We start from the raw sequence: 13888 nt of genomic DNA, 5'->3' as shown, positions 1-13888 counted from the left end.
ACGCCCAGTTAATTTCAGGAATGGTGGGTACCAGTGGCGTAAATCATGGGGGGGTCAGGGGGGTCCTGACCCCCCTTGTGTTCGGGCTGGGGGGGACACCCCTTGCTAGTGTCCCCCCCTTGAGATTCATCTTTCATTTACCTTTGAAAGCTAAAACAACTGTTGTTTTTGTCACTAATAAGTACTGCACGAGCTGAAATTGAAAAACTTCGTCAGTGCGTGCAAAAACCGCGCTCTCGTTTTTGGACCCTCTAGAAGTGTCGAAAGCTAGGAAACATGTCATAGGTGATCAGTACTCATATTGTACAGAGTATTTCTTATTGATCTTTTTTTAACGTCTGCAATAGCACAGTGCAATTACGTGAGGTATGAAAGCATGCTCGTTTTTCTTATTTTAATTCAAATCACGATAGTAATGTGTATATAAATGAAAATAAAGCACAAAAAAAAATGGCCGCCTTGGCAAGATGTGTGTCCCCCCTTGTGATTTTTCTGTATTTACGCCACTGGTGGGTACAAGTTCCTTCCGACTACAATACGGAGGCTTATGAGACAACAATTAGCCATAGAAAATTCCCCTGTGTTCGAGATTTCGGAGTACGTTAAAAATCCCCAGAGGGTCAAAATTAATCCGGAGCCCTCCACCAAAGCGCGCATCATCGCCTGTGTAGCGTCGGTGCGTTAAACCCCACGATCGATAAAACGATTAACTAGATGTCTTGACTTTTGAAGTCTTACGAAAATTTCGGAAAGAAACAACGCCCAACTTTTCTTCGTTACCAATTTGTTGAGCAACTGAGAGCCGCAGAAAAACCTGAGTCGGCATTCTTGACCGACGCTTTTTTACAACGCCCGCGCGAACTGATTAAACGCGCTATAATGCGCACTGCACTAGGGGGACAGATTACTGAGCTAGCCGTGAAGTAGACGGGCGACGGGAAGAAAACTTTCACTGGGAATAGCGCACTGCGCGCGTCTATTTACAGTGTATGGAAGTACATTGAAAAGCATCCGACCCTGGCGGGAAGGAATTGCCCTATAGGGATTGGTAGTATAGTATTCACTCTGGTGATTGCAACAGCGTAACTTACTTTCCCGTGCAAAAATCAAAGCTCCCTATGCAGCTTACCATCAAAAGAAATCACTACCTTAGTGCAAATTTAAAGCGCAACAAATTTGGACAAAAGACGAATGACACAAGGACAAGCGCTACATTTGTTGCGCTTTAAATTTGTACTATGGAGTACCAACTAGATCGAACCCTCACGTTGTAAAGCACTACCATTTCATCAAAGTTCTTTTTTTTTTTTACAGCGAAGATGTTAGTTAGCCTCTCATTGGTTGGAAAACTTCGTGTGGTGAACAAAAAAAAAACAAAAAAACAGGCAGGACACAGCAGTTCTCGCCCAAGACGCCGAGTGCTTGCGTCAGGCTAATCAGGCGTGCAGCATAAAGCTCAGCATTTTTGTAAAGAAAAAACTACAAAATAAGCATCGAAACTGTATGATAAATGATACGGCGCCGGTGAACAATAAGAACCCCCCCTTCCCACACACACACACACTCCATGTGTTCTGGTAAATATTAGGTTTGCAGCTGCTCTCGAAAGGGGAGGGGTGTTGACGTCATTCGAGGGCTAGCGCACGCGTCAGGCTAGGCAGAGCCCAGCAGGGCTCGCCCAAGACACCGAGCGCATGCATCAGAACGCAGCATTTGCCGTTAGATAATCCTAGTGCAAGCGACAAGTCCGCCGAGACAACGAGAAACATTTCATACCCTCCCCCATGGACGTGTGTAGTGGCTTACAACAGCTGCAGTGGACATCCACCGCCGCAGGGCGGGATGACGTCATTCTTTTTACGATTGCGTACTATATCCTGCGCTACCCGAATTCTCTTTTTGCGGCCAGTTTTCTTCATGTCATCCGCCCATCGAGTTATCGGTCCCCTTGTCTACTTCTATAGTTCAGTCTCTCGGTAGCCACTCGAGTACCCTGGGAGCTATACGCTCTGTGTGTTTTTCCGCAACGCATGTCCAGCCCAAATCCACTTCATTATTTTGCTTTTAGATAGGGTCTCTGGCATCCGAGTGTTCAGCTGTTAAACCCAAGGTGTTCTTTTCATGTCCCTAAATGTTGCTTCTCTTTTTCTTCTTTGCATGGATCGTTGGGCTGACTAAGTTTTCTTTCGGGGTGCTTAGTGAGTCCAAATAATTGCGTCACCCCCTCCCTATTAGCGTGAGAACCGCAACGGTTAGCCGAACATTAATCCGCCAATTACAGCAGATGGACACATTTTTAGGTGTCGCGACGCACACAGATACGAAATGGCCGACACAAATTAACGTACTGCGATCGACCCCATTACCACACAAAAGAAATGACATACACTTTTTGTAGATCTATATAGTTTTGCAGTGTATGGGCATAAGGGATTGTAATGGAGCTGTATTTGTTTGTAAATGCAGAAGCATATTCTGTTGACCGGCTGAAAACAATGGTTCGCTTGATGTTTTTATGCGCCCACGAGACGCGTGTGCACACTAAATAAACGATGCATTTCATTTTGACCTGTTGCGGCGTGCTGTCCGAGGCTGGCAATCGACGAGAGAAAAGCAGCCGGTAATGGGGATTCTAAAGTATCACCGCAAAGAAATCAACTTTTGGTGTACGTTTACAGTAGACACAAGATGTGCAGTGAACGCACGTGTCAACTGTCACATCGAAGGAGCCCTGTTGGCGCGAATTTGTGGGGCACCATTTACCCTATCTATAGCTTTCCAATTCCTGTTCTTGTTTTGGTGTGGTGGGAAAGCCGTATTCCAGCGTATTTCCTGAACATGCCCCAACAACGTCAGCAACGTTGAGTGAAAATGCAATTTAGTCATATATACAGTACAGGGACAATTGAGATAAGGTCTGCACAGCCACGGCTTTTATCCACCAGCCATTCTGCTGTTTGGACACACATAGTCCGTACCATAGCCCACATAGAATTTTTCCCGGACCATTCGAAATCTTCGCCTCTACAATAAGTGTAGTCCTCGAAATCCGAACCGTTTAATGGAAGCTCAAGTTTCAGCTGAAACAGACGGTCAAAAATTTTGCTGTCTACAAACAGGTGTCGCGTTCCGATATCCGGTTTGTGGCGGCGTCGAGACGGTGTATACCCACGTGCAAGATCGTCGCGCGGCTCAAACGAAGGCCTTCAATTCCCGCCTTTTTTTGTTCCCGCCATTTCCATTAACGCCCGTTCCGTGATCAGGCGTGATCATATAGCCTTGCACGCCTCCCGCCTCGTCTCCAATGCACGCGTCTCCCTTGCGGCAGAGTGGTCGAATCTGCCGGGTACACGGTCTACGTGTAGCCGTCGGCTCGTCGCGAGCTCCAGAGGGGGAGAGTCAATTGCACGCGCGATTAGCCGCAGTCACGACGCGACGTGGAGACGGCCGTACGCGTGCAGCCCGATAAGGCAAACCACCACCGGACGCACTCGCGGCTGGAAGTCCTCCACCATGCGGCGGCGAGTAGGCATCGTCGGCTTCGGCCAACTCGGCCAATTCCTCGCCGCCGAAGTTCAGAGACGTCCGGACACCCTGGAACTCGCCTTCGTCTGGAGCAGGGGACGCGTCTTGCACGGTCTACCGCCGCACCTCGTTCTCGACGACCTGTCGCAGGCGGCGTTGCGCCGGCCGGACCTGGTCGTCGAAGTCGCCCACCCGGCCCTGATACGGAGCCACGGAGAACTCCTGCTCCGACACGCCGACCTCCTGGTCGGCTCACCGACGGCTCTTGCAGAACCCGAGACCGAGGCCAGGCTCCGGGCGGCGGCGGTGCACCACGCCCTGTATGTCCCCTGTGGCGCGTTGTGGGGGCTGCATGACATCAGATCCCTGGCGGACCGCGGACAGCTGGCCGAGCTGACGGTCACCATGACGAAGCACCCGTCGGCGCTGAGGCTGGCCGACCCGGAGATGAAAGCGCGCTGCGACCAGGCCGCTGTTGGAGGTGGAGGGGGTCAGGCCGTGACTCTCTACGACGGTAGGCCGAAGCGTGATTGAAATGTTTTTTTTTGCCGTCAAGATAGGAGGGAGACGGGCGGCTTTATGGCGCGGGGTAGGATAAGAGAACGCTCCTTGGCAGGCAATGACGTGCTCAATTTTAGGGATTTTCTTTACTGTACAACTTCCAGCAAACGTGGGGGTAGGTGAACAATTTTGACGCAGTTGTTAGCACATTCGGCGGAATGATGACTTTCGCGTGTGTAGCACAACGAAGGAGCCCGAAAGTTACCAAAGTTTAAATAAAGCCAGTAATAATTAAATTAAGCGAGTAATTTAAGCCAAAGGAAGCCAGTGAATTGATTGCGGATTAAAGCAATACCTTTACACAGGACTGAAAGGCATTTTCTTTGGTCGATGCTCCGGGCTACGTCCATTAGAGCTCGGATATGTCATATCTTCATAGCGCTGGGGTTCCTCGATCCAAATTTTTATTGAACTATCTTTGGGAAAAACACCTGTGAATGCAATATCGTCGTTACTAGTATCGACACAATCTATAGTCGTATCAAAATATATCGATACTAAGAAAAGTATTCACAGCAGATTGCTGTAAAACTGTCGTTATAGTATGTAGTAGGGACGAAAAACGATCTATATCGATTCTATCGATACTCCACTCGCAATTTAACTACTGACAACTAAAAAGCTGTCAACAGTACTTTCGACAGCTGACTACCGACAGCACAACAGTAGAATACAATGTGTGTCTCGATATAATCACTGTCTATTATTCCAGGGCGGCTAAATAGTTATTCGTTGTAAAATATACCGATTAAATTACCGATAGCCGAATATCGTAAAACTAGCGACAGCGGTCCAACAATGAACCGTCGATGGTGTTTGTGCACATATCAATAGCTGAAAATTATTGATATTATTTATAGTTTATCGATAGTTTGCATCACTAATTTATTGTCGACTATGGCAACCCAATTGTCGACAGTCTTAAAACTGTTTATATACTGCGTTAATAATACGCTATGAGTTCTGTGAACAGTAACTTTGACAGGCTCCGAAGAACGCCACTAGCTCTCCAAGGAAGTTTTTAAAAACTCCGTAGCACACAATAAGCCTTGTGATCAAGGAAATGACTGAAAATTTTTCCTTGAAAAGGATAAATTTTAATATCCTTTTGAGAGAAAAAAGCTGCTACATATTACGAAAAATAATATCGTTCCGTAACCGCCAGAGGGTTTTCTGGTACTATGTGGATACCTCTTCGACTGCTTTTGGACAAAACTCCCAAGCTGCTAGTACTACAACTTCAATGGGCAGGGTCCGGTTTGGACAATGAAACGGCAGCACTGGTGAGTGCGGCACTGTGATCCGGTTGCAGCGAGCCGTGGGGACAATACTTCACCCCTGCTTCAATCGCCCAAAGAAACCTTCTCACGATAATTAATCTCACTTGTATACGTAAACACCACAGACAAAAATTCCTTGTTTGATTTTGACATGTTGATACATTTAGCATCGCGTCGCGAAAGCCTTTGCATTCTGGCTAATCTGGCATAAAAATTTAGACATAATTGTAATAGCTCCTTCACAAGGCTTGGGTTGGGTTTGGAGGGGGTCGTCGAACCGTGAGCACATCATACTGGCCGCAGAAAAACGAGCGCCAGTGAAGGCAACGACGACAGCGTGGGCTAAAGAAATGTAAAACGAAGTTTTTTACTGCTGGTAGTCGAACCACCCGTACTAACTCGGTATTACTGTAGTACCATTGGGATCCAACAACCAGTAGCCTTCCAACACTATTGTTAGTTTTACACCCAGTACCGAGGTACAATGAAGCCCACGAGGCGAAATGCCCGACGTTCGTCCCGCGTCCTAGTGCGATGGGGATGCTTAGTGCCGCGTCTTGATTCCTGACATCCGGCTTGTGGCGACCGTGTATATATGAGACGTTCGGTGTCGTTGGCGGGCCTGTGGGAAAACAATGCCTCATCAGAAAATTATTTACACATGGTTGCCCATGGCTGTTCTTCACGGATACTTCAGGGAGTTCTCTAGGTCAGGTTGAGCTTTCTTGCGCTGTGGTGTCCCAACACAGGGTAGAGGGAAGGGAGGGGACTTCCCTTTCACTTTGCAACTCAAGGAGGACACACTTAGCACCAAGTGTAGCTAGCGTACCCAGCAATTTCAAAATCGGGTGCTCTTTTGGAGGACATGACATTACCGATTTACAAGTACTGCATGTCGCAGCAAGCTATCCCCTTGAATACTACCTCAGCGAGACGACTCCGTCGCATGCTCGAAGACTTCTATGTGACCTGTCGTCAAAAGTTTGTGTCCACAGATCGCGCCCGATGGCTCTTCCATCCTTCTGGAACCTCGTGGAATTCCTCCATCACTCAAAGGGGCCATGACGACAAAATACAACTTTCTTTAATTTGACCGAACTACGCTTCAGTACCTCAATCACGCTCCATTTCAGCCCCGAAAGACGTTTTTCAACAAAAAAAAAAGAAAGAAAAGAAAAAAAATTATTGTAAAACTTTCGAATTTCGCGCCACAGTGACGTGTTATGGGCAGGAGTGACGTCAAATAGCCCAGCAATAAAAACAATTTTTCACGTGTTAACTAGCAGCACGTTGGCATCCAAGTGATGCTATCAAGCGGAATTAAATTCGTTACATTACAATCGTCCAGTCACGTGTCTTGCGCATAAGCTAGTTCGACGGCCCCCAGTTGCACAAACAAGGCTCTCTGACGTCATAGAGAAACCGCCGGAAAAGGGCCATGGGGCGTCGCCACTGGTTCAAGTTTTCTTTAATATCTCCATTATGTGTTCGAAGTGCGCGATAAAATTGGTATCATTGTTATCGTTACAAAGCAGTCTTTTTAATGAACCAAATTGCATTTTGTCTCCATGGCCCCTTTAAAAATAATGTTAAACATAAGGCTAGCTTTTTTTACGCCCAGTGTTAACTGCGCAAGAACAGAAGTAATTAGTCGAGGAAATAGTGCCACGAATGGAAATGCTGGGCATACGCTTAACGTGTACAGTCGGCGTCCTTTCATCTCCATAAACTTTGAACTCAATGCCCTGAAGAAGGACCATATTTAATTTTTTTTCTCTGCTACTACTCTCTTCTCCTTCACTACACCTACTACATTTTTCCCTCTCCTCCTTTTCCCGCAGAGTAGCATGCCGGCGAACTGATGTCGGCAAACCTCTTTGCACTTTCCTCTTTAATAAAGAGTTTCTCTTTCTCTCAAATCTTTTAACTAGCGTTCGGGAGCGACGACTTGTCATGCTTCAGCGGCGTATGACGGAAGCCAAGTTGCAATCAGGTCTGGTTCCAAACAGGTCGGAAGCCAAGTTGTAAACAGGCACATCGTCTGCTAGGCTGTTCCTTCCTAAGAGTGCCATAAGCCTGAAAAAAGCTGTGGTTGTTTCCTCGGTCATAGGAATAAGTAAAACACGAAAGTGAAATGTGCAGCGAAATCTGCAGCTGAGCATAATTCGCGGCTCGGCGGCTGTCTTGTGGGTGTGCTTGGCGAGCGACGTCCTGCTAGCGAATCGCTTCGGCAAAGTCATTCCCGTGACGAATATGACGTCAGTGAAATCTTGGTGTACCGCGGCATAAAACACTCTAATGTTAAAATATAAAACCTGAAAACGAACAACGCTAAGTATAACGTACTCTTTACTACTAAAGGTTGCTTCCCCACAAGAATACCCATGTGCAGGGGTGCACCCTTTACAGACCGCTTGCTTCGTTGTACTGGCGTCACTTCCCTGGCGGATATGACATCGGCGAAATCTTCGTGCATCCAGGAATAAAACACTTTCGTGTTAGAATTCGCAGCTTGCGCACGCTATAGTTACAGATTTTGCCGACTGTACGTCTTCTTCGTGCATCGACAGGTCCCGTGCGGGCGCTGTGCCCACTGGCGCCCAACAACGTGAACACCATGGCCGCCGCTGCTTTGGCGGCGCACACCCTGGGCTTCGACGGCGTCCGGGGCCGGCTGGTGGCCGACCCGGCGCTGGCCGACTACCACAGCCTCGAGCTGGACGTGGTGGGGCCCAGCGAGCCGGACGGACGCGCCTTCCGTGTCCGCACGCTGCGCATGAACCCGGCCGACCGCGGGGCTGTCACCGCCAGCGCCACCTACGGGGCCTTCCTGGGGAGCATGCTCGGTAAGGATGTTGGCGCGTCGGCGCGGCTGGCATGCCCTATGAAAAAATGTGTGCTGCAGGAAAGGCTTTTTCCTACGCAGCAAGCCATCGACATTCACATAGGCTGTCGGTGTACACGAGAGAGAGAGACAGACAGGGAGAGACAGGAATAGATAGAGACAGAGAGAGAAAAAAAGAGATAGATAGATAGATAGATAGATAGATAGATAGATAGATAGATAGATAGATAGAGAGAGAGAGAGAGAGAGAGAGAGAGAGAGAGAGAGAGAGAGAGAGAGAGAGAGAGAAGAGCCTGTATTGGCAAGGCTGGCTCTGGGCCTGTTGGGGGAAGCGGGTTAAGCGAAGGGGTGAGATGAAGAGGGTCTTGACCTTGTCGTGAGTCCTCTGGAAGGAGAAGGAGCTTTGTGGGTATCGCGACCGGAAGAGGGAAGCATACCCGTCATTTCTATACTGTGCTCCAGCAAGACCGCTTGAGAATACGCCGAGAGTGCGGTTAGACGAATAGTGGGCGTGGAACGGGGATTTATAAGTATCGTGGGATCGTTGGTCAGGAGAGAGAAATTTCGATAGCTAGTTTGTTTGGTATTCGCACATGGTTTCGTACTAACCAGACAACGCCCTATAAATTACATTTCAAAGCTTTCGAGCCTTGAAGCCCACATATCACTGATCAAAAGACATGAATCCAGATTCCCAAATTAGTTTGAACAGCTAGCGTTCTGTGTTTGCAGAACGCTTAGGATGAAAAGGGCCTTATGAATCCGGCTTACCGTAACATGAAGGTATGCCCCACAAAGTTTTCGGTGAATAACTTAGCACATACTCACATGACAAGAAGGGTGACCAGACGACGTCCCGTTTTGATTGATTGATTGATTGATTGATTGATTGATTGATTGATTGATTGATTGATTGATTGATTGATTGATTGATTGATTGATTGATTGATTGATTGATTGATTGATTGATTGATTGATTGATTGATTGCAGGTTTTAACGCGCCGACGCAACGCAGGCGATGAGGCGCGCCGTAGTGGAGGGCTCCGGATTAATTTTGACCACCTGTAGATCTTCGACGTGCGCCGAAATCTCGTACACGTGGGCGTTTTTGCTTTTCGCCCCCATCAGAAAAGCGACCGCCGCAGCCGAGAATCGAACCCGCGTCCTCGTGCTCAGCAGCACAACGCCTTAGCCACCGAGCCACCGCGGCAGGTTAGACGCCCCGTTTTCGCCGCTGCAATACCGTTCTTGAAATTCGCTCCTGGCGTCCCCGTCTTTTTGTCTCAATAAACAATATTGTCCCGTTTTCGCAGAATTGTATAGTTTCAAAACTGGCGCCAAGCAATTTGATCAAACTAAAAGTGTGCCGACCCGTTACAAGCATATTTTACAAGTATGACCTTGAGTACTTTATAATTTTTACCAAGAGTGTAAAATTTAAATCTATTCTCACCGAACAACTCTTTGAAGTTTTTTGCCGAAGGTGGTTTTGAAGAGGCATTGTTTCACCAGTGGACCATTGACAAGCAAAATGTTGAAAAGAAACTCGACGATTGAAACCCTTCAAGTATTTCGGTCTCTGAGAGATGGCTGCAAGTCTTTAAACAGATGACAACACGATGTACGCTGCGCTGAGATCTCGCACTTCGTGGAACTGGTACTGTGTTTTCCTGGAATTTTTCCATTGTGAACTCGGCGTGGACATCAACCTTCTGTCAACATTGCGTTGCGGCTGAGCTTTCCGTACGTGCAAAGAATTTTGCCACTGAGTGTAGCTGAATAAAGTCTCGCTTAAATTAAATCACCGGCAAAATACGCCAACAAAGAACCTGAAGCGGCACCTTCAAAAGTAAAGCACGTAACTGAACTGTGAGTGGGATTGTTCCCTCAGCCTGAAATGGGGCGTAGTGCAAAATGTACCGTTTTAAATAATCTCACACTTTTGTTTTTTGCACCCCCCCCCCCCCCCCTCCCATCGATTCCCCGATGGGGTGTCCCGTTTTCTGCCTTCAGGAATATGTTCACCCGAATGACACGGAATGGGCCGTAGCTGCAAATGTTATTCTCGGTACCCGCACCATATAGTGACGTATATAACATATGTGACGTATACTGACATATATATACACAAAAAGTAGGAGGTATATCACAATATCCACCGATGAACACTTATCACGTTTTTACACCCTACGCAATCTGTATGAGTGCCTGCGGCATTACGCGTAAATCTGTTGCAAATGCTAACAAAAATGGCAGAAATAACAAATAAATGCCCACCCGAGCCCACTTCAAATGTACTCATTAATCGTCAACAGCGATGAGATTGATTGATTGATTGATTGGATGATTGATTGATTGATTGATTGATTGATTGATTGATTGATTGATTGATTGATTGATTGATTGATTGATTGATTGATTGATTGATTGGCTTTAACAAGAAAAAGGCAAGACGCCCTGTTGCGGAAAAGAGGAAATAAAAAGAGGGTAAAAGAGCATACGAATAATTGAAGAGTCACATTCAGTTCTTGTATTCTGCACTTGAACGTATAAAAACAGACAGAAGAACCCTATAACTGCTGTGCCGTTTGTGCTCATTACCGTAATTAAAGTGCACTGAGGGGCACTATAACCGTCGTCCAGTTTGCGCACTTACACTTTGAATTCTTGGAGAGGAAAAACTGAAGAAGGGCTCACCGTTTACGTATCAAAGAACTTTAAAGAAACGATTATTTTCAAAAGAAAAGGGCACAACTCCTTGGAATAGCGATCAGTCACTGCGAACTTTTTGTAAGTGCCCTTGAACATTGTTTCGGATGGAGAAAGGCGTCGAAAATGTGCAATATTCGGAACAATGAATTGCACAAGAGTTCTTAACCGCATGGGAGGGCGATATATGGGAAACCGAAACTATGGAAATCGGGAATTGTTTCATTCCTACGCGCTGTACGGACTCACTCCTCTCTGTCCACAAATTTCCTAAGATCGCGTGCTGAAGACGGGCCATTTTATAACTTTCGGTTTGCAACGTGGGAGCTTATACAAATCCAGCTCTTTTACGCAACCTCCGGTTTCTTCACCGCGAGAGATTAAACAGCATCACCCCTCCCCACACCTTTAAGGATTTACCCCTCAGCCGATCGTAAGAAATATTTATCAACAAAGTACTTGCCAACACGGCCACTACACCTCATACAATCTATAAATGGCAGACACTGGCGGACCGGAACAAGGGCATTGACACCACTGCCCCCTGCACATGTACCTTTTGTCACGCTGTGTGTGAAGCAAACGTGGAACATATTGTTCTGCACTGCTCCGCTTTCGATCTTCGTAGACTGAACCATAGTGTTTTTCAAGATTCAGATATGGAAGCATTGCACAGGGACATCTGTGAACATCCTCAACACCTTGTGAACTTAGCCCAGTTCGGCGTTGGCAGCGGCCTGGCGAGCGTGATTTAGTGGGCGTCTACCTCCCTGCCTATTACCCCTATTCCCCCACCAGCGACGTTTGGTCCTCCCCTCCCTAGTAAAATAATTTACCATCATTTTTTTTCTTTTCATTTTTTGTCTTCGCAGAGGCCGCCAAGGGACGCGGACCAGGAGTCCACTTCTGCTGAAGAGCTAGATGCAGTCTGCGCAATAAAGAGATGCTTGACATTTTCTATAGTCACGTTGGAGCGATTGTGCGGGCGACAGCAGGAGGAGAGCATCTTCAGTTTACTTCACATTAGTTTGCCCAATTAAGAAGGTCAGCTGATAACTGGAAGAAGTCAGCTCCATGTAAGCCGCAGAGTGTACGCTTGTGGTGGATTTGTGGCATTGCCTACGGGAAGATGCCGTGTCACGCATACAAAGCACACTCTGTTGTCCGCCGCACAAGCTTCAATAAGCGGCTAACTGTCGCATACCTTTGTGTTTTAGAGAGCAGCTCTTAAAGGCCAACTGCAATCAAAATTTCGACCTCTTGAAAATCCTATTTTCGTATAGTCTGCATGAAAAGAAAGTAATACGCAAAATACAACAGCTGAAATACGCGCGCGGACGCCGCAAGCGGTCAGCGAAAATCGACGATTTTGAAACGGAAACCGAGGAGAGCGCGGCCATTGCAGTGACGTTGCAGCCGTCCAGTGAGCAGCCGGGCGGTCAGCCGCTCGGGAGAAAGTCTGCGCGCAAGCTCTACGCGCGCACGAGGCAGCACATGGGTGAAGCGTGCACAGCAGAGCTCGACCGGTTCTCCAGCTGCGTGGCTGGCCGGAGGAAGAAGCCCCCGTCGGCTGGAACGTCACAGGCGCTTCGAGGCTGTTTACGCGATCCGCCGGCAGGTGCAGCGTGGTCTGCTGCGGAGCTTTTTTAAACGCTCCTGACTGATTAACGAGGCGTTTCACGGGGCTACCACTCGTGTCCCAGCTGATTTGGGGGTACATACAACGCATTAAAAATAAATTTGGCCGGGTTGAATTTGACTGCAGTTGGCCTTTAAGCGCCCGCTCCTGTGGTTTCGCGTCGCCGTCATCCCTCGATGTAGCCGAGCGAACGATGGGGACGACGAAGATAGAGGAGACAGAGCGAGCAGGAAAGCGTAAGATGAAAGTACGCATGCGAAAGTGCGAGGGGGAGGGCGGTGTGCCGAGTCCGCGTGACACGTTGGGTCTATTCGTTTCACCTGCACCACGTGAACCAGTTCATGCGGTGCGGCACTTCACCGTTCGTTTCAGTGCATCTCGCGGCACCTGCAGGGATTTATGCAGAATTTCGATTTTGGGGGGTGTCGGTGGGATGTTTGGGGGGGTTGTATAAATCCCTAGGCAGGGTGGTTGTGGTTGTGGAATCTTTTTTGGGGGTGTCGAAGTCCCTCTGGGGGGGTGTCGGGGGGTGTTAGGGGTGTGTGTTTAAATCCCTGGGCACCTGAACCGCGCCGTTCGATTCACCGGCGGGGCCGACGGGTGCGGGATGAGTCCATGGCTTTTCCTGCACTCCCTTCCAAGGTGGTGTAGAAGCAGACGAAAAAAGTGCAGGTCTACACCGCAGGTCTACACCGCTTTACACCGCTGTGAACTGGTTCAAGAGGTGCAGGCTGAATCGAATAGGCCCGTTCTATGCAGCGGCGACACTTGCGAGATAACGGCAGAGTGGCGTGAGCCGTCGTGCGTTCGCGGATGTCGCGATCACTTCCTGACACGCCGCAGCTATGCGGCGTCACCGAGAAGACTGCAGCTCGCGCAACGCTCAATTTTGCATTTGGGAGTGTCGTAATCGTCAGCCATTTTCCCCAACGGCTTATCACAGCATTGTAAGGTTTTCATGACAAGAATCGTTGAGTAAAATAGACAGAGTAAACGTGTTTATTGCGAAAAGCAACGGGGAGGAGTCCTCGCGGAGTTTAAGACCCCCTGAGCTTTGGCAGCCTCAACAACCCTCAACACCAGCAAGGGCTCATCATTGAAGTCGGAGCTGGCCAGAGCTCTTTCCCAAAGATCGACTAATAGGTATACTGTGTTGCCTTTTGCATTATTACAGGTACGCCAATTTTGTAGTCACATAAGCGTTTTGGCTAGTGGTTTTTTTTTTTTTTTTTGGTTGCCAATGCCACCATTCGTTTTCTACGACGACATTTTCTAATGGGTACCCTTAATGAGCCCTGGACAATCTTTCCGATTTGATACGTGGTAAA

At 48.0% G+C, this 13888-nt stretch overlaps 1 protein-coding gene across 1 annotated transcript; it reads left to right on the top strand.

The window, feature by feature from the left end:
* Window positions 1-3396: 3396 nt before the first annotated feature.
* LOC144144259 (aspartate dehydrogenase domain-containing protein-like) lies at window positions 3397-11903 on the top strand. The gene is made up of 3 exons (XM_077675628.1): window positions 3397-4039; window positions 7937-8212; window positions 11794-11903. The coding sequence occupies exons 1-3, from the start codon at window positions 3514-3516 to the stop codon at window positions 11832-11834; spliced, it is 843 nt and encodes a 280-aa protein (XP_077531754.1). The 5' UTR covers window positions 3397-3513; the 3' UTR covers window positions 11835-11903.
* The last annotated feature ends 1985 nt before the right edge of the window (window positions 11904-13888 follow it).

This window comes from Haemaphysalis longicornis, unplaced genomic scaffold (genome assembly GCF_048455015.1).
Source record: "Haemaphysalis longicornis isolate Haplotype H1 unplaced genomic scaffold, Haemaphysalis longicornis Haplotype H1 scaffold_67, whole genome shotgun sequence".
NCBI classification, from domain to species: Eukaryota; Metazoa; Arthropoda; class Arachnida; order Ixodida; family Ixodidae; genus Haemaphysalis; species Haemaphysalis longicornis.
The sequence above is the reverse complement of the archived record's forward strand: the minus strand, read 5'-3'. Positions and strand labels throughout refer to the sequence as shown.

What these genes read in the sequence shown, in the direction of transcription:
- LOC144144259 (XM_077675628.1), top strand. Translation starts at nt 3,514, where the DNA reads ATGCGGCGGCGAGTAGGCATCGTCGGCTTCGGCCAACTCGGCCAATTC. An exon ending in GGCCGTGACTCTCTACGACG is followed by an intron (nt 4,040 to 7,936) that starts GTAGGCCGAAGC and finishes GTGCATCGACAG; the next exon opens with GTCCCGTGCGGGCGCTGTGC. An exon ending in CTTCCTGGGGAGCATGCTCG is followed by an intron (nt 8,213 to 11,793) that starts GTAAGGATGTTG and finishes TTGTCTTCGCAG; the next exon opens with AGGCCGCCAAGGGACGCGGA.